General features: G+C 46.9%; 1 protein-coding gene across 1 annotated transcript; it reads right to left on the minus strand.

Moving 5' to 3' along the window:
* Positions 1 to 933: 933 nt before the first annotated feature.
* Positions 934 to 20,647, minus strand: prpf4 (pre-mRNA splicing tri-snRNP complex factor PRPF4). The gene is made up of 14 exons (XM_079264267.1): positions 20,461 to 20,647; positions 20,154 to 20,340; positions 19,955 to 20,042; positions 12,694 to 12,773; positions 12,305 to 12,398; positions 11,898 to 11,992; positions 10,918 to 10,976; positions 10,633 to 10,756; positions 10,464 to 10,553; positions 10,219 to 10,341; positions 7,364 to 7,471; positions 4,532 to 4,650; positions 4,351 to 4,457; positions 934 to 1,040 (listed from the first exon to the last, which is right to left on the minus strand). The coding sequence occupies exons 1-14, from the start codon at positions 20,630 to 20,632 to the stop codon at positions 954 to 956; spliced, it is 1,533 nt and encodes a 510-aa protein (XP_079120393.1). The 5' UTR covers positions 20,633 to 20,647; the 3' UTR covers positions 934 to 953.
* Positions 20,648 to 24,753: the final 4,106 nt, after the last annotated feature.

Raw genomic sequence — 24,753 nt, forward strand, 5'->3', positions numbered from 1 at the left:
TTAAACGATCATAAAAATAAAAGGGTGCATTTTTTTTCTCTTTGCAGTTTCCTCTCCTATCTTCGGTTGCCAATTGAGCGTCTCTGGCATTGCAGCGCTGTGCTGTAAACTCCTCCTACAGCCGCTTTGATTTCATTCAGACACTGTTGCCAACTTGGGAGACTTTCTCGCTAAATCTGGAGACTTTCCAAACCCCCTTGGTAACTTTTTTTTTTTGGTAAAAGCGAGAAATCTAGCGACTTTTACTGGAGTTACTAGAGACTTTTCTGGTGTTTTGGTGACTGTTTTTGGTGGTGATTTGAAGCACATATTGTTCTGCAGTTACTTAGTTCACAAGAAGCAAGAACTGAGTTCTTACTCTCGAGGTCCATAACGCTCCCCTCAGTCCAGACCTGGTCTAGCTGTACAGAACATTTTTTCCTTCTCTTAAAGGCAGGATTGCATTTTTTCAGGAGACTAGCTATGAAGGTTTCAGGTTTGGAAAAACCCTGACTTGTTGATGGAGATTATGTCCACACAGTTCTTTTTGTCTAATCTGATAGGTTGTGCTAGAATCGGAATTTCTCCACTGAGATCAATAAAGTTAATTTATTCATTCATTCATATACAAAAGTACAAACCAAAAATTAGACCAGAAACAATCCTTATGTGACTGTTATCTTTGCGAGTTTGTTTGTCTTTGCAGGGAAAGGCAAATATTAGAGTGCTCCACCAGAAAGGGAGACCTGGAGCTTGTTGGAGTAAACATGGTCAAGACCAAGAATCTTCAGGCGGAGTTTCATTGATAAATTATGAAGAAGAAAAAAAAAAAAAAAAAAGAAATCACTAAGGCCTGACACACTACTTCTACCTCACTAAACCTCAAACATTCAGAACTTAAACTGTTGTTTTATTACAAAAAAGACAGAGTAAAACACAGACCAATTATGAAATCACAGAATATATAAGTGACATCACTCAGAGAGCCACAGTTTAAATGTTCGGTCATAGGAGCTCGTGGCGATCAGCCTCCCATCAGGCGACACGTCAACTCCCATCACCTGAAAAAAAATGACATTGAGGTAAAATCCAGCAGACACCTAAACCAGTAAGAAGACCTACCTTCCCCCACAACTGACCAGTTATAGAACCTACCTTCCTCTCATTCTGACCAGTAAGTCCTACCTTCCCCCACAACTGACCAGTTATGGAACCTACCTTCCCCTCATTCTGACCAGTAAGTCCTACCTTCCCCCACAACTGACCAGTTATAGAACCTACCTTCCCCTCATTCTGACCAGTAAGTCCTACCTTCCCCCACAACTGACCAGTAATAGAACCTACCTTCCCCTCATTCTGACCAGTAAGTCCTACCTTCCCCCACAACTGACCAGTTATGGAACCTACCTTCCCCTCATTCTGACCAGTAAGTCCTACCTTCCCCCACAACTGACCAGTTATAGAACCTACCTTCCCCTCATTCTGACCAGTAAGTCCTACCTTCCCCCACAACTGACCAGTAATAGAACCTACCTTCCTCTCATTCTGACCAGTAAGTCCTACCTTCCCCCACAACTGACCAGTAATAGAACCTACCTTCCCCTCATTCTGACCAGTAAGTCCTACCTTCCCCCACAACTGACCAGTTATAGAACCTACCTTCCTCTCATTCTGACCAGTAAGTCCTACCTTCCCCCACAACTGACCAGTTATAGAACCTACCTTCCCCTCATTCTGACCAGTAAGTCCTACCTTCCCCCACAACTGACCAGTAATAGAACCTACCTTCCCCTCATTCTGACCAGTAAGTCCTACCTTCCCCCACAACTGACCAGTTATAGAACCTACCTTCCCCTCATTCTGACCAGTAAGTCCTACCTTCCCCCACAACTGACCAGTTATAGAACCTACCTTCCCCTCATTCTGACCAGTAAGTCCTACCTTCCCCCACAACTGACCAGTTATAGAACCTACCTTCCCCTCATTCTGACCAGTAAGTCATACCTTCCCCCACAACTGACCAGTAATAGAACCTACCTTCCCCTCATTCTGACCAGTAAGACCTACCTTCCCCCACAACTGACCAGTAATAGAACCTACCTTCCCCTCATTCTGACCAGTAAGACCTACCTTCCCCCACAACTGACCAGTTATAGAACCTACCTTCCTCTCATTCTGACCAGTAAGTCCTACCTTCCCCCACAACTGACCAGTTATAGAACCTACCTTCCCCTCATTCTGACCAGTAAGTCCTACCTTCCCCCACAACTGACCAGTAATAGAACCTACCTTCCCCTCATTCTGACCAGTAAGTCATACCTTCCCCCACAACTGACCAGTAACAGAACCTACCTTACCCTCATTCTGACCAGTAAGACCTACCTTTCCCCACAACTGACCAGTAACAGAACCTACCTTCCCCTCATTCTGACCAGTAAGTCCTACCTTCCCCCACAACTGACCAGTTATAGAACCTACCTTCCTCTCATTCTGACCAGTAAGTCCTACCTTCCCCCACAACTGACCAGTAATAGAACCTACCTTCCCCTCATTCTGACCAGTAAGTCCTACCTTCCCCCACAACTGACCAGTAACAGAACCTACCTTACCCTCATTCTGACCAGTAAGTCCTACCTTCCCCCACAACTGACCAGTTATAGAACCTACCTTCCCCTCATTCTGACCAGTAAGTCCTACCTTCCCCCACAACTGACCAGTTATAGAACCTACCTTCCCCTCATTCTGACCAGTAAGTCCTACCTTCCCCCACAACTGACCAGTTATAGAACCTACCTTCCCCTCATTCTGACCAGTAAGTCCTACCTTCCCCCACAACTGACCAGTTATAGAACCTACCTTCCCCTCATTCTGACCAGTAAGACCTACCTTCCCCCACAACTGACCAGTAATAGAACCTACCTTCCCCTCATTCTGACCAGTAAGTCCTACCTTCCCCCACAACTGACCAGTTATAGAACCTACCTTCCCCTCATTCTGACCAGTAAGTCCTACCTTCCCCCACAACTGACCAGTTATAGAACCTACCTTCCCCTCATTCTGACCAGTAAGTCCTACCTTCCCCCACAACTGACCAGTAATAGAACCTACCTTACCCTCATTCTGACCAGTAAGACCTACCTTTCCCCACAACTGACCAGTAACAGAACCTACCTTACCCTCATTCTGACCAGTAAGTCCTACCTTCCCCCACAACTGACCAGTTATGGAACCTACCTTCCTCTCATTCTGACCAGTAAGTCCTACCTTCCCCCACAACTGACCAGTAATAGAACCTACCTTCCCCTCATTCTGACCAGTAAGTCCTACCTTCCCCCACAACTGACCAGTAATAGAACCTACCTTACCCTCATTCTGACCAGTAAGTCCTACCTTCCCCCACAACTGACCAGTAACATAACCTACCTTACCCTCATTCTGACCAGTAAGTCCTACCTTCCCCCACAACTGACCAGTAACAGAACCTACCTTACCCTCATTCTGACCAGTAAGTCCTACCTTCCCCCACAACTGACCAGTAATAGAACCTACCTTACCCTCATTCTGACCAGTAAGTCCTACCTTCCCCCACAACTGACCAGTAATAGAACCTACCTTACCCTCATTCTGACCAGTAAGTCCTACCTTCCCCCACAACTGACCAGTTATAGAACCTACCTTACCCTCATTCTGACCAGTAAGTCCTACCTTCCCCCACAATGGACCAGTAACAGAACCTACCTTACCCTCATTCTGACCAGTAAGACCTACCTTGCCCCACAACCGACCAGTAACAGAACCTACCTTACCCTCATTCTGACCAGTAAGTCCTACCTTCCCCCACAACTGACCAGTAACAGAACCTACCTTACCCTCATTCTGACCAGTAAGTCCTACCTTCCCCCACAACTGACCAGTAACAGAACCTACCTTACCCTCATTCTGACCAGTAAGTCCTACCTTCCCCCACAACTGACCAGTAATAGAACCTACCTTACCCTCATTCTGACCAGTAAGTCCTACCTTCCCCCACAACTGACCAGTAACAGAACCTACCTTACCCTCATTCTGACCAGTAAGTCCTACCTTCCCCCACAACTGACCAGTAATAGAACCTACCTTACCCTCATTCTGACCAGTAAGTCCTACCTTCCCCCACAACTGACCAGTAATAGAACCTACCTTACCCTCATTCTGACCAGTAAGTCCTACCTTCCCCCACAACTGACCAGTAACATAACCTACCTTACCCTCATTCTGACCAGTAAGTCCTACCTTGCCCCACAACTGACCAGTTATAGAACCTACCTTACCCTCATTCTGACCAGTCAGATACCCTAATCTCCCCTTAAATTAACCAATCAGAGCACCTACCTTGCCCTCATGTCCAGCCAGCGTTTTCAGCGGCATCCATCCTGGATGACTCCAAACCTTCGCTGTGTTGTCATATGCGCCGGTCAACAGGAAGTGGCCATCTGTTGCTGTGGTCAGAAAATGATGTCACACAGGAAATAAACAGGCTGAAAATGAAAACAGGAAGTGAAGTTCTGCTTACGTTGGAAGCGAACGGCAGACACCAGGTTCTGGTGGGCTGGGACTGTGTACAGGCACTTCCTGTTGCGCAGCTCCCAGACCTTACAGGTATTATCACCACTTCCTGTGGCTAAATGATGACTGACAGAACAAACATCATAAACGTGTAACTCAACATCATAACATAACCTTTATTTACATTTGCTCAGAACCACGAAAATAAACTGCTTCAGAATGAACAAACTATATCATCCAATGTGCTTCTTTGGAACAAGTTTTCATCTTTATTTTTCTGCAAGTGTTTCTACAAGTCCACGACTGGATGGTTTCTACAAGTCCACGACTGGACGGTTTCTACATGTCCACGACTGGATGGTTTCTACATGTCCACGACTGGATGGTTTCTACATGTCCACGACTGGACGGTTTCTACATGTCCACGACTGGATGGTTTCTACATGTCCACGACTGGATGGTTTCTACATGTCCACGACTGGATGGTTTCTACATGTCCACGACTGGATGGTTTCTACATGTCCACGACTGGATGGTTTCTACATGTCCACGACTGGACGGTTTCTACATGTCCACGACTGGACGGTTTCTACATGTCCACGACTGGACGGTTTCTACATGTCCACGACTGGACGGTTTCTACAAGTCCACGACTGGACGGTTTCTACATGTCCACGACTGGACGGTTTCTACATGTCCACGACTGGATGGTTTCTACAAGTCCACGACTAAACGGTTTCTACAAGTCCACGACTGGACGGTTTCTACAAGTCCACGACTAAACGGTTTCTACAAGTCCACGACTGGACGGTTTCTACATGTCCACGACTGGATGGTTTCTACATGTCCACGACTGGATGGTTTCTACATGTCCACGACTGGATGGTTTCTACATGTCCACGACTGGATGGTTTCTACATGTCCACGACTGGACGGTTTCTACAAGTCCACGACTGGACGGTTTCTACATGTCCACGACTGGACGGTTTCTACAAGTCCACGACTGGACGGTTTCTACATGTCCACGACTGGACGGTTTCTACAAGTCCACGACTGGACGGTTTCTACAAGTCCACGACTGGACGGTTTCTACATGTCCACGACTGGATGGTTTCTACAAGTCCACGACTAAACGGTTTCTACAAGTCCACGACTAAACGGTTTCTACAAGTCCACGACTGGACGGTTTCTACAAGTCCACGACTGGACGGTTTCTACAAGTCCACGACTGGACGGTTTCTACAAGTCCACGACTGGACGGTTTCTACAAGTCCACGACTGGACGGTTTCTACAAGTCCACGACTGGACGGTTTCTACAAGTCCACGACTGGACGGTTTCTACAAGTCCACGACTAAACGGTTTCTACATGTCCACGACGGGACGGTTTCTACAAGTCCACGACTGGACGGTTTCTACATGTCCACGACTGGATGGTTTCTACATGTCCACGACTGGACGGTTTCTACAAGTCCCCGACTGGACGGTTTCTACAAGTCCCCAATTGGACGGTTTCTACAAGTCCCCGACTGGACGGTTTCTACAAGTCCACGACTGGACGGTTTCTACAAGTCCACGACTGGACGGTTTCTACAAGTCCACGACTGGACGGTTTCTACAAGTCCACGACTGGACGGTTTCTACAAGTCCACGACTGGACGGTTTCTACATGTCCACGACTGGACGGTTTCTACAAGTCCCCGACTGGACGGTTTCTACAAGTCCCCGACTGGACGGTTTCTACAAGTCCCCGACTGGACGGTTTCTACAAGTCCACGACTGGACGGTTTCTACATGTCCACGACTGGACGGTTTCTACAAGTCCACGACCGGACGGTTTCTACATGTCCACGACTGGATGGTTTCTACATGTCCACGACTAAAAACGGTTTCTACAAGTCCACGACTGGATGGTTTCTACATGTCCACGACTGGACGGTTTCTACAAGTCCACGATTGGACGGTTTCTACAAGTCCACGACTGGACGGTTTCTACAAGTCCACGACTGGACGGTTTCTACAAGTCCACGATTGGACGGTTTCTACAAGTCCACGATTGGACGGTTTCTACAAGTCCACGACTGGACGTTTCTACAAGTCCACGACTGGATGGTTTCTACAAGTCCACGACTGGATGGTTTCTACAAGTCCACGACTGGACGGTTTCTACAAGTCCACGACTGGACGGTTTCTACAAGTCCACGACTGGACGGTTTCTACAAGTCCACGACTGGACGGTTTCTACAAGTCCACGACTGGACGGTTTCTACAAGTCCCCGATTGGACGGTTTCTACAAGTCCCCGATTGGACGGTTTCTACAAGTCCCCGATTGGACGGTTTCTACAAGTCCCCAATTGGACGGTTTCTACAAGTCCCCGATTGGATGGTTTCTACAAGTCCACGACTGGACGTTTCTACAAGTCCACGACTGGATGGTTTCTACAAGTCCACAACTGGACGGTTTCTACAAGTCCCCGATTGGACGGTTTCTACAAGTCCCCGATTGGACGGTTTCTACAAGTCCCCGATTGGACGGTTTCTACAAGTCCCCGATTGGACGGTTTCTACAAGTCCCCGATTGGACGGTTTCTACAAGTCCCTGATAGGATGGTTTCTACATGTCCACGACTGGACGGTTTCTACAAGTCCACGACTGGACGGTTTCTACAAGTCCACGACTGGACGGTTTCTACAAGTCCCTGATAGGATGGTTTCTACATGTCCACGACTGGACGGTTTCTACAAGTCCACGACTGGACGGTTTCTACAAGTCCACGACTGGACGGTTTCTACAAGTCCCTGATAGGATGGTTTCTACTTGCTGTCTTGACTGACTAACCCATTGGGGGAGAAATGCAGGCTGTAGATCTCTTTCAGGTGTCCCTCCAAGAAGACAACACAGCGCCCTGTCCTCAGATCCCAAACTCTGCCGAATGCATCGAGCCCTCTGATTGGATGAGAGTAAAAACACCAAACCATATTACATGTCAGTTAGTCAATGGCTGGCTGTTGATCATCCCATTTGTGATCCATGAAAGAATCTGAGTACCAGAAGACATTTTAAGATTAAGATCTGAAACCCCAAAAAATGTTTTTGAAATTTAAATCACCCACAGTTTCAAATGCACAGAACATTTTATTTTATATAAAAAATAAAAGGCTGTTCACCTTCACTGATCTCACAATTTGTTCACCATTATCTTGTCAATGATAAGATTGGATTCTCCGATTTATCGTCATGCATCTGTGTTGCATCTTCATTTTGCTTTATTACTGCACATTGATCCTTTCTTCATCAACACAAGCTGTCAGATCATTAAGAACTTCCTGTTTATTTAGTATCATTTTAGAAATCAATGTCCTGATAATGACAATTACAAGCATGTAAATAAGGTTATTTTCAACTTAAAGCTTCTCCTTACACAGCTGAATGAAGGATGGAACCTAACTGTTGTGGTTTTCTCATGGCAAAGAACTTTCATTTATCTGAACTTCATATGATCTATTAAAACTGTCATGAGGCTCACAAAGAGTACCAATACAAGCACCACAGACAGTGAAACAAAGACTATCACAGAGATTAGGGCTGCACAATTAATCAAATTTTGATTGTGATCACAATTTTGGTGGCCACAATTAAATAAATCTGATTGTCAACGATATTTACATTCATACCACCGCTCTGCAGCAGCGTCACTCAGGTTGTCAACCAGTCCTCCAACCAGCAGGGGGCAAACACGGGGTTAAGGCTTCATTAAGCTGCCCAATTACCAAGCACACACCTTTCACCAGCAGCCAGTTAAGTATCGTTGGATTGGTTGGACAGAACAGCATGAAGCGGTGAGATGCTTCCGCATTTTTCCTGTTGCAGGTAAAATGGATTGTTTTCATTAAACAGCTGATCGAGGTGGTAAAAATACCAACATTTTTACATCATGTGGCGTTAAAACACACGATCTCTGCCGCATGCACCACCCACCCCCCTGCATTCCCAACCCGCCCCCCTGTGTTCCCGACCTGCCGCATTGCGTTTCCGAACTGCCGCATTGCGTTCCTGCCCCGCCCCCCTGCGTTACCGACTTGTTCTCTAACAAGGAGCTTAACGGCAAAAATCACGGCAGGTGTGTGATCCTTGAATTGACCAATAAATGTCCCGGTTCAATTAGAGCTGGTGTTTAAACAGTTGTCCTCATCATGCTGTTCACATTTTGACATCATGAGACCAAGACGACACCTAACAATGGAACAACAGTCCCTTGCCATTGCCATGCTTCAAACAGGACGTTCTCAGACAGAAGTGGCCACTGAGCTTGGAGTGTCACAGAGTGTCATCAGCAGGTTGCAACAGAGATATGGAGAGACTGGAAGAGTCACAGAAAGGCCTAGAAGTGGACGTCCTTTGGCCACATCCCGTGCTGATGACCGCTACATTGTGAACACTGCCCTGAGAAACCGGATGATGAATGCCACTCAACTCCAGGCACGTTTAAGAGAGGTGAGAGGCACCCAAGTGTCACGTCAGACCATTCCAAACCGTTTCCATCAGCGTGGTCTGCGTGCTAGACGACCTGCACGGGTACCTGACCACACCACCAGGCACAGGCATCATCGTCTTGCATGGGCCAGGGAGCATTTACGCTGGACGAGGAACCAGTGGGCCTCAGTGCTGTTCTCTGATGAAAGTCGATTCACACTGAGCAGAAATGATGGCCGGCAACCATGTTGGAGACGTCAGGGAGAGCGCTATGCATCAGCCACTGTTGTCACCAGGCCAGCTTTTGGTGGTGGCGGTGTTACAGTGTGGGCAGGGGTGTCCACTTGGTACAGAACTGCCCTACACTTTGTGAATGGTACAGTGACAAGCCCATACTACCTGAATAACATCATTAATCCAGTGATTGTGCCCCTACATGAACAGCACAGGCCTCATTTCATCTTCATGGACGACAATGCTCCTGCTCATCGAGGCCGCATCATCAGGGAACGGCTGTTGGAGACTGGTGTACCTCAAATGGAACGGCCTGCACTCTCTCCAGACCTGAATCCCATTGAAAACCTGAGGGATCAGCTGAGCCGTCGTGTAGAGGCTCGAGACCCTGCACCCCAGAACCTCAATGACCTGAGGGCTGCCCTTCAAGAAGAGTGGGATGCCATGCCTCAGCAGGCAATAAGTTGCCTTGTGAACAGCATGAGACGTCGTTGTCAAGCTGTAATTGATGCTCAAGGGCACATGACCAGATATTGAGACGTTCAAATTTTTTGTTGTGGTGTAACTACCATTGTTGTTACCTTTTGTGTTGAATGAATTTTTTGAGATGAGGAAATCAGTAGTGCATCCTTCTACTTAAATGTCTTACTTTTATGATATATCACTGTAGCATGAACATATTGCATTTTCCATAAATGTCACCTGAAAGCCAAATATCCCTAACTTTTTGTGAGTAGTGTATGTGTGTGCATATTATATATATATATATATATATATATATATATATAATTAAATAATGTAGAGTTGTTGCCAGGTAGGTTTTTTACAAGTGGTGCAATAAAAATACATATTTTTTCCCAGACACAATGAATGATCGTGATTAATAATGGTGATAATTATTTTGGTCATAATCGTGCAGCCCTAACAGAGATCACCCCAGAGAGGACTAAAGAGTGCTGACTACAAGCAGTACTCAGAATACTGACCCAGTTGCAGCCAGTGAGCCATCAGGATGGAAGCTCAGGTCATGGACTCCTTTACTGTGACCCTCCTGATGGAGGATTTCCTCCTGGACCTCCAGATCCCACAGACGCCACGAGTTATCGTAACTGGACCACAGAACACAACCAGTTAACGCAGATAATGACTCAGTACTAAAAGCACCACAGTCCTCCTCTTTCAGGTTTTAGGTTCCGTCTTCCAGGACATGTTGGATTTTGGTCCAGTTTACCAAGTTGTTCCGAGGAATCGTCCAGAAGGATGCCAGGACACGCGCGACACTCGGTTACTGTGACCCTCAATGTCTGCAACAGGCTCGTCACTATGACAACAGAGACAGGTGATTATCATCATCATCATCGGCTTGTTCGGACCCTTCCTCCCTCCAGTCTTCCTCCCACCTCTCTAAGCTCCACAGCTTCACCGTCCCATCTGCAGCGCAGGAGGCCAGGCTCACATCGGACTGGTCGAGGGAGATTCCAGCCTGTGGGCGGAAGACAATGGCGCCCACGTTGGTGTTGTGACCTTCGGCCAATCAGGAGACCAGGAGAAAGAGGGGGCAGAGTCTTGGTTAAAGAGAATTAACACCTTAAAAAATTTAAACTGAAGATGAAAACTGAGTTCCTTCTGAAGTCATTATTTATGTCTGTCAACATTTCCATAAACACGTGTGAAGCTCCGCCCACCTCTGAGGGTACGAATCAGGCTGCAGTCAGGAATGGACCACAGCTTACACAGACCACTCCTGCAGGATAGCATGTTAGCATTAGCATACTGATACAATGCAGTTGATGTTACAGACCCGCTTCACCGCACGCAGACTTCAGCTGCCGCCATATTGAGTACTTGCACCGGTTGCTACGGCAACTCGTTCAGGTTGGCGGAGACGCCGTTCATGTGCAGTTAAGTGTGACAACAAGAAAGAAGACCCAAATATTTATTTCTGTCAAGCCTTGGAAGGAGAAGAATGACGTTGGATATGCTTCCAGCGATCAGGTGTTGGACGGCGACCGGAGGAAGCCGTTTGCATTTCCCATCCGCTGGGTTCCAGCGCCAGTTAGGACAACTAGCTTTAGCTGCTGCTAACTGGGTCTCATGTCTGGTATAAATATTTTAAAAATTAAGCAGAACGAATCTGATTGGACACCTTGTTAAACAATGCATTTTCTCAGCATTTAATATGAAGATCTTGTTCCAAAAATAACAGATGTTAGCTTAGCTTAGCTTAGCTTAGCTATCGGTCCACAGAAACAAAGGTTTATCTTTGTAAAGCCATATTTTTAACGTCCTGATGTCCAGAAAGGGTCCAGTCTTTCCTTGCGTATGAGGACGGCTTATTTTCAGGTAGGGTTAGGGTTAGGAATTTATAAACGTCACAGAAGGGAAAATCCTTCAGTCACCGTTAGTTGTAAAACTTCTGTACTGATTGCATCAGCTTTTTCCAGCTCTTGCGGATTAAAAAGATTATTATCCATGAGCGTTCAATTACATCAGCCTCACTGTTGCTGGAATAAAGCCGCGTTCCGCCCCCCATCAGTGTTCAGGACTCACAATGGCGGCAGTAAAGTGGAATGATGGCGTAACGAATGATTTTATGTTCCTACAGGGCATCAATAACAGCAGTTTGTGGCTCCAAGCTAACGGCGGTGTGGGCGGGGCTTGTTACCAGGATGCGGTGGCCAGCATTTTGGAGTCTGGGCTGAAGTGGCAGAAGCTGATTGGTCGATCATCTCCGATCTGACTGCAGAAGTTATTCAGGTTCTGAAGATGAAGCAAGAGATGATGAAGATGAGAAAGCTTTAGGAACACGATGACATGTTGTCAAAGGAACATACTTTGACATGTTGTGTTGGCAGAGTTTATATTGTTGTTCACATGTTGATGTTTACATCCTGACGTTCCTGGACAGTAAATGCGCACACACACACACACACACACACACACACACACACACACACACACACACACACACACACACACACACACACACACACACACACACACACACACACACACACACACACACACACACACACACACACCGTCTGGTGGCAAGGGGGGTTCCCATCTCACCCGCAGGCTCTTATGAAGTTCTTGTTGGCGGATTGTTCTGGTTGCCTCGGTAACATCCCTCTGAGCACGGGCCTCCTCCAAACGCCTCATCGCCCTGACGGACCAATCACACTGTGAGTGCTAGCCAATAAAATGGCTGTATGTTACTGGAGGTTGCAGCTTTGAGTGATTATTGGTTTCTGATGAAGACAGAACATCTGTTTAACATAAAAGCATGACGTAAACATGTCTTCCTGCTGTCCTGACACGTGGTCCACCGTGTTTCTCCGGATGTTCCAGTCCCACATGGATTTCACATCGTCGCCTTCCTTTTACCGTGTTCCATCCTGCATGTGGACCAGCACCATCTACTGGGTTTTGAGGTTCCATCTTGGTTTGTCTGGACTTACCGTGGCAGAGAGTATCTGGCCAACCAGAGTCGAGCTTCCCTCAGGGAGGCGGAGCCTTCATGGTACCATGTCTGCTGGCACTGTGATTGGTTAGAGAAGAGATGAATAAGAATCTTCCTGTCATTAGAGATCTACTTTTATCTGTTGATCAGGTTTCATTTAGATCTGGCTTCATCTTAACAATAGTTGTAAAGCACATTTCATTAAATACAACTTATTACTTTCTTCTACGTCTGGAATACATTTTACTTCTTACGCTATGTACGAGCGTATGTTATGTACACTGTGTTCGGGTCTCCTTATCGTGGTGGAGGGTTTGCGTGTCCTGAAGATCCGAATAGCTACGTTGTTGGGGGCAGGAACCAAATGTAACTAAAACACCGCGATGATGAGAAACAACAGAGGTTCCCTTGCCTGGATGCAGGTCACCGAAGCCCCTTTAGAATCACAAAGAGGATCCTGACACCACGTAACGCAGTCGGTAGGAAAAGACGTGGCGACTTTCTGGCTAAATCTGCCGACTTTCCAAACCCCCGTGGCGACTTTTTGGTTAAAAGCGACCAGCGACAAATCCAGCGACGTTTACTGGAGACGTTACTGGAGACGCAACTGGACTTACTGGAGATGCAACAGGAGTTACTGGTGTTACTGGAGACGTTACTGGAGTTACTGGAGACGCTACTGGAGTTACTGGAGACGTTTCTGAAGACGTTACTGGAGTTACTGGAGACGCTACTGGAGTTACTGGAGATGCAACAGGAGTTACTGGAGACGTTACTGGAGTTACTGGAGATGCAACAGGAGTTACTGGAGACGTTACTGGAGTTACTGGAGTCGTTTCTGGAGACGTTTCTGGTGTTACTGGAGACGTTTCTGGTGTTACTGGAGTTACTGGTGTTACTGGAGACGTTTCTGGAGACGCTACTGGACTTACTGGAGATGCAACAGGAGTTACTGGTGTTACTGGAGACGTTACTGGAGTTACTGGAGACGCTACTGGAGTTACTGGAGACGCTACTGGAGTTACTGGAGATGCAACAGGAGTTACTGGAGACGTTACTGGAGTTACTGGAGATGCAACAGGAGTTACTGGAGACGTTACTGGAGTTACTGGAGTCGTTTCTGGAGACGTTTCTGGTGTTACTGGAGACGTTTCTGGTGTTACTGGAGTTACTGGTGTTACTGGAGACGTTTCTGGAGACGCTACTGGACTTACTGGAGATGCAACAGGAGTTACTGGTGTTACTGGAGACGTTACTGGAGTTACTGGAGACGCTACTGGAGTTACTGGAGACGTTTCCGGAGATGTTTCTGGAGTTACTGGAGACGTTTCTGGTGTTACTGGAGACGTTTCTGGAGAAGATTCTGGTGTTACTGCAGACGTTACTGGTGTTACTGGAGACGTTACTGGTGTTACTGGAGACGCTACTGGAGTTACTGGAGACGTTACTGGTGTTACTGGAAACGTTACTGGAGTTACTGGAGACGTTACTGGAGATGTTTCTGGAGATGTTTCTGGAGTTACTGGAGAAGTTACTGGACTTACTGGAAATGCAACAGGAGTTACTGGTGTTACTGGAGACGTTACTGGAGTTACTGGAGACGCTACTGGAGTTACTGGAGACGTTACTGGGGTTACTGGAGACGTTACTGGGGTTGCTGGAGACGTTTCTGGAGACGTTACTGGGGTTACTGGAGATGTTTCTGGAGACGTTTCTGGAGACGTTACTGGTGTTACTGGAGATGTTTTTCTGGAGACGATACTGGAGACGTTTCTGGTGTTACTGGAGACGTTTCTGGAGATGTTTCTAGTGTTACTGCAGACGTTACTGGTGTTACTGGAGACGCTACTGGAGTTACTGGAGACGTTTCTGGAGCGTCACTGGGGTTACTGGAGACGTTACTGGGGTTACTGGAGATGTTTCTGGAGACGTTACTGGAGACGTTACTGGAGACGTTACTGGAGACGTTACTGGAGATGTTACTGGAGTTACTGGAGACGCTACTGGAGTTAGTGGAGACGCTACTGGAGTTACTGGTGTTACTGGAGACGCTACTGGAGTTTCTGGAGACGTTACTGGAGACGCTACTGGAGTTACTGGAGACGTTTCTGGAGACGTTACTGGAGATGTTACTGGTGTTACTGGAGACGCTACTGGAGTTTCTGGAGACGTTACTGGAGACGCTACTGGAGTTACTGGAGACGTTTCTGGAGACGTTTCTGGTGTTACTGGAGTTACTGGTGTTACTGGAGGTGTTACTGGAGACTTTACTGGAGACGCTACTGGAGTTACTGGAGACGTTTCTGGAGACGTTTCTGGAGACATTACTGCCGTTACTAGAGACGTTACTGGAGTTACTGGAGACGCTACTGGAGTTACTGGAGACGCTACTGGAGTTACTGGAGACGTTTCTGGAGACGTTACTGGAGTTACTGGAGACGTTTCTGGAGACGTTTCTGGAGACATTACTGCCGTTACTAGAGACGTTACTGGAGTTACTGGAGACGCTACTGGAGTTACTGGAGACGTTTCTGGAGACGTTACTGGAGTTACTGGAGACGTTACTGGAGTTACTGGAGACGCTACTGGAGTTACTGGAGACGTTTCTGGAGACGTTACTGGAGACGTTACTGGAGTTACTGGAGACGCTACTGGGGTTACTGGAGATGTTTCTGGAGATGTTACTGGAGACGCTAGTGGAGACGCTACTGGTGTTACTGGAGACGTTACTGGAGACGTTACTGGACTTACTGGAGATGCAACAGCAGTTACTGATGTTACTGGAGACATTACTGGAGTTACTGGAGACGTTTCTGGAGACATTACTGGGGTTACTGGAGACGTTTCTGGTGTTACTGAAGATGTTTCTGGAGTCACTGGAGACGTTACTGGAGACGGTACTGGTGTTACTGGAGACACTACTGGTGTTACTGGAGACGTTTCTAGAGATATTTCTGGAGTTACTGGAGACGTTACTGGACTTACTGGAGATGCAACAGGAGTTACTGGTGTTACTGGAGACGTTACTGGAGTTACTGGAGACGCTACTGGAGTTACTGGAGACGTTTCTGGAGACGTTACTGGGGTGACTGGAGACGTTTCTGGAGACATTACTGGAGACGTTACTGGAGACGCTACTGGTGTTACTGGAGACGTTTCTGGAGATGTTTCTGGAGTTACTGGAGACGTTACTGGACTTACTGGAGATGCAACAGGAGTTACTGGTGTTACTGGAGACGTTACTGGAGTTACTGGAGACGCTACTGGGGTTACTGGAGATGTTTCTGGAGATGTTACTGGAGACGCTACTGGAGACGCTAGTGGAGATGCTACTGGTGTTACTGGAGACGCTAGTGGAGACGCTACTGGTGTTACTGGAGACGTTACTGGAGTTACTGGAGACGTTACTGGAGACGGTACTGGTGTTACTGGAGACGTTACTGGAGTTACTGGAAACGCTACTGGAGTTACTGGAGACGCTACTGGACTTAGTGGAGACGTTTCTGGAGACGTTACTGGGGTTACTGGAGACGTGACTGGAGACGTTACTGGAGATGTGTCTGGAGATGTTTCTGGTGTTACTGGAGACGTTACTGCAGACGTTACTGGAGTTACTGGAAACGCTACTGGAGTTAGTGGAGACGTTTCTGGAGACGTTACTGGAGTTACTGGAAACGCTACTGGAGTTAGTGGAGACGTTTCTGGAGACGTTACTGGAGACGTTACTGGAGTTACTGGAGACGCTACTGGACTTAGTGGAGACGTTTCTGGAGACGTTACTGGAGTTACTGGAAACGCTACTGGAGTTACTGGAGACGCTACTGGACTTAGTGGAGACGTTTCTGGAGACGTTACTGGAGACCCTACTGGACTTACTGGAGATGCAACAGGAGTTACTGGTGTTACTGGAGACGTTTCCGGAGACGTTACTGGGGTTACTGGAGACGTTTCTGGAGTTACTGGAGACGTTTCTGGAGTTACTGGAGACGTTACTGGAGTTACTGGAGATGTTTCTGGTGTTACTGGAGATGTTTCTGGTGTTACTGGAGACGTTTCTGAAGTTACTGGAGACGTTTCTGAAGTTACTGGAGACGTTACTGGAGTTACTGGAGTTACAGGAAACGTTTCTGGAGTTACTGGAGATGTTACTGGTGTTACTGAAGACGCTACTGGTGTTACTGGAGACGCTACTGGTGTTACTGGAGACGCTACTGGTGTTACTGGAGACGCTACTGGTGTTACTGGAGACGCTACTGGAGTTACTGGAGACGTTTCTGAAGTTACTGGAGACGTTTCTGGAGTTACTAGAGATGTTACTGGTGTTACTGGAGACGTTACTGAAGTTACTGGAGACGTTACTGGTGTTACTGGAGATGTTACTGGTGTTACTGGAGATGCTACTGGTGTTACTGGAGACGTTTCTGGAGTTACTGGAGACGTTTCTGGTGTTACTGGAGACGCTACTGGAGTTACTGGAGACGCTACTGGAGTTACTGGAGACGTTACTGGAGATGCTATTGGAGACGTTACTGAAGACGTTACTGGAGACGTTACTGGAGACGTTGCTGGAGACGTTACTGGAGTTACTGGAGTTACTGGAGACGTTTCTGGTGTTACTGCTGATGTTACTGGAGACGCTACTGGTGTTACTGGAGACGTTACTGGAGATGCTATTGGAGACGTTACTGGAGACATTACTGGTGTTACTGGTTTTACTGGAGACGTTACTGGAGTTACTGGAGACGTTTCTGGTGTTACTGCTGATGTTACTGGAGACGCTACTGGTGTTACTGGAGACGTTACTGGAGATGCTATTGGAGACGTTACTGGAGACATTACTGGTGTTACTGGTTTTACTGGAGACGTTACTGGAGTTACTGGAGACGTTTCTGGTGTTACTGCTGATGTTACTGGAGATGCTACTGGAGTTACTGGAGATGCTACTGGTGTTACTGGAGATGCTACTGGTGTTACTGGAGACATTACTGGTGTTACTGGAGACGCTACTGGAGTTACTGGAGATGTTTCTGGTGTTACTGGAGACGTTTCTGGTGTTACTGGAGACGTTACTGGAGACGTTACTGGTGTTACTGGAGATGCTACTGGTGTCACTGGAGACGTTACTGGAGACGTTTCTGAAGTTACTAGAGACGTTTCTGAAGTTACTAGAGACGTTTCTGAAGTTACTAGAGACGTTACTGGAGTTACTGGAGTTACTGGAGACGTTTCTGGAGTTACTGGAGTTACTGGAGACGTTTCTGGAGTTACTGGAGATGCTACTGGTGTTACTGGAGACGTTACTGGAGTTACTGGAGACGCTACTGGAGTTACTGGAGACGCTACTGGAGTTACTGGAGACATTTCTGGTGTTACTGGAGACGTTTCTGGTGTTACTGCTGATGTTACTGGAGATGCTACTGGTGTTACTGGAGACGTTACTGGAGACATTACTGGTGTTACTGGAGACATTACTGGTGTTACTGGAGACGTTACTGGAGATGCTACTGGAGACGTTACTGGTGTTACTGGAGATGCTACTGGTGTTACTGGAGACGTTTCTGAAGTTACTAGAGACGTTACTGGAGATGCTACTGGAGACGTTACTGGTGTTACTGGAGACGTTACTGGAGTTACTGGAGACGTTACTGGAGATGCTACTGGAGACGTTACTGGTGTTACTGGAGACGTTACTGGAGACGCTACTGGAGTTACTGGAGATGCTACTGGAGTTACTGGAGACGCTACTGGAGTTACTGGAGACGCTACTGGAGTTACTGGAGACGCTACTGGAGTTACTGGAGACGTTACTGGTGTTACTGGAGACGTTTCTGGAGTTACTGGAGACGTTTCTGGAGTTACTGGTGACGTTCTGTAGACGTTTCTGGTGTTACTGGAGATGCTACTGGTGTTACTGGAGAAGCTACTGGAGTTACTGGAGAAGCTACTGGTGTTACTGCAGACGCTACTGGAGTTACTGGAGACGCTACTGGAGACGTTACTGGTGTTACTGGAGACGTGACTGATGTTACTGGAGACGTTTCTGGAGTTACTGGAGACGTTACTGGTGTTACTGGAAACGTTACTGGAGTTACTGGAGACGCTATTGGCGTTACTGGAGACGCTACTGGAGTTACTGGAGAAGCTACTGGTGTTACTGGAGATGCTACTGGAGTTACTGGAGAAGCTACTGGTGTTACTGGAGATGCTACTGGAGTTACTGGAGAAGCTACTGGTGTTACTGCAGACGCTACTGGAGTTACTGGAGACGCTACTGGAGACGTTACTGGTGTTACTGGAGACGTTACTGGTGTTACTGGAGATGCTACTGGAGTTACTGGAGACGTTACTGGAGTTACTGGAGACGTTACTGGAGTTACTGGAGACGTTACTGGTGTTACTGGAGATGCTACTGGTGATACTGGAGACGTTACTGGAGTTACTGGAGACGTTACTGGTGATACTGGAGACGTTACTGGTGTTACTGGAGACGTTACTGGAGTTACTGGAGACGTTACTGGTGATACTGGAGACGTTACTGGAGTTACTGGAGACGTTACTGGAGTTACTGGAGACGTTACTGGAGTTACTGGAGACGTTACTGGTGATACTGGAGACGTTACTGGTGATACTGGAGACGTTACTGGTGTTACTGGAGACGTTACTGGAGTTACTGGAGACGTTACTGGTGATACTGGAGACGTTACTGGAGACGTTACTGGAGACGTTACTGGAGACGTTACTGGAGACGTTACTGGAGACGTTACTGGAGACGTTACTGGAGACGTTACTGGAGACATTACTGGTGTTACTGGAGATGCTACTGGTGATACTGGAGACGCTACTGGAGTTACTGGAGACGTTACTGGTGATACTGGAGACGTTACTGGAGTTACTGGAGACGTTACTGGAGTTACTGGAGTTACTGGAGACGTTACTGGTGATACTGGAGACGTTACTGGTGTTACTGGAGACGTTACTGGAGTTACTGGAGACGTTACTGGAGTTACTGGAGACGTTACTGGTGATACTGGAGACGTTACTGGTGTTACTGGAGACGTTACTGGAGTTACTGGAGACGTTACTGGAGACGTTACTGGAGACGTTACTGGAGACGTTACTGGTGCTACTGGAGAAGTTACTGGAGCAACACTGAAAAGCCCATCACAACGGTAAAGTGTAAACCCCTGACACTGATAGAACTAGCTCAGCGGGGACCAGAACCAGCCAAAACCCCCAGAGCTACGCAGAGGACCGCAGACCTCATCCTTGGACCTCCTGGCCCGCTCTTCATCTTTTCTGGTCTTCTTCAGGGCATCTGGACCGACCACAGACAGAACGCTGCGCAGCCTGGACAGAGAGACCAAATCGGATCGAGTGAGACTTGACCAACTGGGTCAAACTTGGAACAGTCCGGTTCATCATTTTGGCGTCATTGATTGTGTTATTGATGAACTCCACCTCTCCCGGCGATCAGCTGGTCCCTCTCCGAACAACGTGATTGGCTCTCCTAGCGCGCGGAGGCCAGCCTTCACCTCTGCGTCATCGGTGGAGACAGTGATCTGTCTAGCTCGCCGACGCCGCTCAAACTCGGCAAGAGCCTCCTGCTGCCGTTCGCTGACCCGCTCCTCCATCTCCAGGGTTTCCCCTGCAGGGAATCATGGGACAGCGTCATGTGACCATTCACCGCCTCCTCCCTGCTGTTACCATGGAAACTCAGCTCCAGCAGGTAGCCAGTGAAGATGACATGGCAGACGTGCTGACTCACCTGAGGAGATGTTGATATTTCCCGCCTTGATCCCAGCCTTCACCGCATCACTTCCTGTCGCGGTGCCGCTCTGCACTTGCAAGCTCAGACGTTCACGCTCTTTCTCCTCCAGGCTGCCATAGAAAACCCGACTCTTCTTCACGGCTGGCGCCGCGTCCTCCTCGTCAGACATCTTCACGCCTTCTTCTGCTCCTGGAAAACATGCAGAAGCGTGATTTCCAACACGAGTAAACATGGGTTTAAGTGACAATGGCAGCTTTGAAAGCAGTAAACACAACTTCAAGGCTTTTAAATCTTATCACCTGACTGCATTAGGGGTCATACAATCAATGGATCTATTGGGTGACCGCTTCAGGATTACTAGTTTAACTGGTTGGTTAGGGGTTAACTGGTGGGTTATAGGTTAACTAGTTTATCACTGGGTTAAAAGCAGTGAAGAAAAAATGGAAGAAGCCTTCGTGACGTTACCCACAGGTGTCTGAAGAACTGAATTGCAGCTCATTGTGTTTTCCTACCATCACCATCTTGGCAGGGGCATGCGTGTCGTCTCCCAGAAAATACAAAAATGGGCAAAGAGGCGGAGCTGAGGGTGGAGGCTGTGCGCATCATGGTGGATGACTGAAATCTAGCGGTTTTTCTGTAGCTAATAGGTTGGTAGGTTAATAGACTAAAGCTTTAAAAATTTTGCTGTTAACCGGCTAAAAACTGTAGCTGTTCTACATTCTTCCTTCTTGCAGTGGGACATGCGATACCTGTCAATCAAAAGGACATGCCCCTCATTACACCCACCCCACCCGCAGTTATTGGAGACTTTTCTGGTGTTGTGGCGACTGACTTGAAGGCACATATTGTTCTGCAGTTACTGTAAGGAAGGAGCAGCGGGAGCCTCTCCCATCCTAAAGCACTCCCAGGCGGCCAGTCTCAGTCGGCTCCGGCTGCAGGTCCATGTAGAATAACTGCAGTAGGTTGTGGAAGTTCACCTGAACATAGTTTATATTTCTCCATTCGCTATTTGTTTTCTAAAATTTGTGGAATTCTAAAGACATTGTTTAAAAGCCACTGTTTAATGTTAAATAAATTCATGTTGTTAAAGATAATGGAGAATTGTGTTCAATTATCAAGTTCTCAATTTCAGTCAAAAATAATTGTGATTATTATAATTATTTTTTTAACCATAATCGAGCAGCCCTAGTGAAACGTCAAACCGCGACTCTGAAAGACAACTGAAAAACCCAAAACGACGCCACCCACGCTGCACCAGGAGGAAGAAAACTGCCAACTGACAGCCGCCAAAATAATCCGACAACCTTGTTGACTCTACCAATCGTGGAGCACCTGATGGACGAGGGAATTTCAGGGATTTGAGACAAACACAAAGCCTCATTCTTATATGCTGAAAAATTACTCAATGCGATTTCTGGGTTGTCTGTTTTTTTTCAGAAAGCCATTCTGCTGACGTAAGCTTCTGGAAGTCTTGGTGGCAGAACATCATCTGGTTTAACAGGGTTCACAGAGGTCAGCTGGGAAAGACTGGGATTTGCTGGGTCACTACTTTTGTCTCTTAGCTGAAAATAATCAGTCTTTTTTGTTGGTAACATAAAGGGGTGAAAATACCAAGCCAAAATAAGACGACTCAACAGATGCAATATTCGCTAACTGGCTCTGACACCTGTAGGGCTGGATACCGAACTTCGGTTCTTTTATTACACCGACCGAAAAACTTCAATACTAGACAGTATCAAAATATCAAAACGTCTCTGTCGGTGCCAAGTTTCAGTGCCTTAAGGAACGAGATCTGGCAATGCTGCCGATGATTGGCTGTAATGCCACACGTGGTTCAGTGCCTGGAACACCTCACCAGGGAGGCGTCCAGGAGGCATCCTGACCAGATGCCCGAGCCACCTCAACTGGTTCCTCTCGATGCGAAGGAGCAGCGGCTCTACTCTGATCTCCTCCCGGATGACCGAGCTCCTCACCCTATCTCTAAGGGAGAGCCCGGCCACCCTGCGGAGGAAACCCATTTCAGCCGCCTGTATACTAGATCTCCTTCTTTCGGTCACGACCCACAGCTCATGACCATAGGTGAGGGTAGGAACGTAGATCGACTGGTAAATGGAGAGCTTCACCTTCTGGCTCAGCTCCTTCTTCACCACGACAGACCGGCGCAGAGTCCGCATTACTGCAGACGCCGCACCGATCCGTCTGTCGATCTCACGCTCCATCCTTCCCTCACTCGTGAACAAGACCCCGAGATATTTAAACTCCTCCACTTGAGGCAGGACCTGACTCCCGACCCGGAGAGGGCAATCCACCCTATTCCGGTTGAGGACCATGGTCTCAGATTTTGAGGTGCTGATTCTCATCCCAGCCGCTTCACACTCGGCGATGAATTTAATATCAAGGAAAAAGTTGTTGCCATTACTGTAGACAATGCAGCTAATATGGATGTAGCAGTAAAAACAATGAGCATTAGAAAAATTGACTGCTTTGCTCATACTCTAAACATTGCTGCTCAAAAGTTGTACACTATACCAGCAGTCTCCAGGTGGGCAGGAAGAATCAGAGCTATGGTGGTGTGGTTAAAGAGGTGTAGTTTGGCTAAACCTGTCCTAAAAGAGAAGCAGCATCTTCTCGGTAAGTCTGGGAATGGAAACAGACTAAACTTGGAGCAAAATTCCATGGCTAAATCAGTTATTGAACTATTACACAAAGACAACCAAGGTCTTCCACAACATGCTGTCATTCTGTATGTGAAGAACAGGTGGAACAGCTTGTTTCTGATGGTGGAGCGATTTCTGGAGCAGTTCCCTGCTATCCAGGCAGCTTCCATGGACCCTCGTTTAAAAAAACCAATGGAGAAGGACAGGTATTGTAGATAAGAAAGTACATTGATATTACCTTATTCCATTATCAATGTAAGCTAAAGTGCTCAAAAGGTGGTAGCTACAAAAAACAATGTGTACTTTTTTCAGACTGGAGAGACTTTCTGATGACGATCACAGAAAAACAGTTTGTCAAAGTAATGAAGGTCCTCTCCAGCAGCACTTTACAGTCAGCGATATGGGGACGCTCCAGCAGCACTTTACAGTCAGCGATATGGGGGACGCTCCAGCAGCACTTTACAGTCAGCAATATGGGGGACGCTCCAGCAGCACTTTACAGTCAGCGATATGGGGACGCTCTAGCAGCACTTTACCGTCAGCGATATGGGGGACGCTCCAGCAGCACTTTACAGTCAGCGATATGGGGACGCTCCAGCAGCACTTTACCGTCAGCGATATGGGGACGCTCCAGCAGCACTTTACCGTCAGCGATATGGGGGACGCTCCAGCAGCACTTTACAGTCAGCGATATGGGGGACGCTCCAGCAGCACTTTACAGTCAGCGATATGGGGACGCTCTAGCAGCACTTTACCGTCAGCGATATGGGGGACGCTCCAGCAGCACTTTACAGTCAGCGATATGGGGGACGCTCCAGCAGCACTTTACAGTCAGCGATATGGGGGACGCTCCAGCAGCACTTTACAGTCAGCGATATGGGGGACGCTCCAGCAGCACTTTACAGTCAGCGATATGGGGGACGCTCCAGCAGCACTTTACAGTCAGCGATGAGGACTCTTCCTTTACGCGGTCCATAAAGGAGAAGATCTGGGAAGACCTCTCAAAACGAAGTGTGTAACATAATTCTGATTTCTCTGTTTTCATTAAATATAGTCAGACAGACATCACTACTACAGCATGATTTTGCTGTGCAGGATGAGAGCATCAAGCAGTTCTTGGAGGAGAGCACAGCCTTAGACCAGAGATTCAAGTCTGAAGTGGCCGATGGAGTGTGGACCAGATTAGAGGCGGAGCTCGTGAGTAGAAACTCACAACAGGTGTTTATTGTTGTTGGTTTTATATATTATGTGACATATTATACATATATGTATATATATATATATATGTATATATATATATATATATATATATATATATATATATATATATATATATAATATACACACACACACATTATATATATACACACACACACACACACACATATATACACATATATATAATATACATATATATATACACATATATATAATATACATATATATATACACATATATATAATATACATATATACATATATATATAATATACATATATACATATATATATATATATATATATAATATACATATATACATATATATATATATATATATATAATATACATATATATATATATACATACACATATATATATACACATACACATATATACATACACATACACATATA

This window comes from Telmatherina bonti (genome assembly GCF_933228915.1).
Source record: "Telmatherina bonti genome assembly, contig: scaffold_202, whole genome shotgun sequence".
NCBI lineage: Eukaryota > Metazoa > Chordata > Actinopteri > Atheriniformes > Telmatherinidae > Telmatherina > Telmatherina bonti.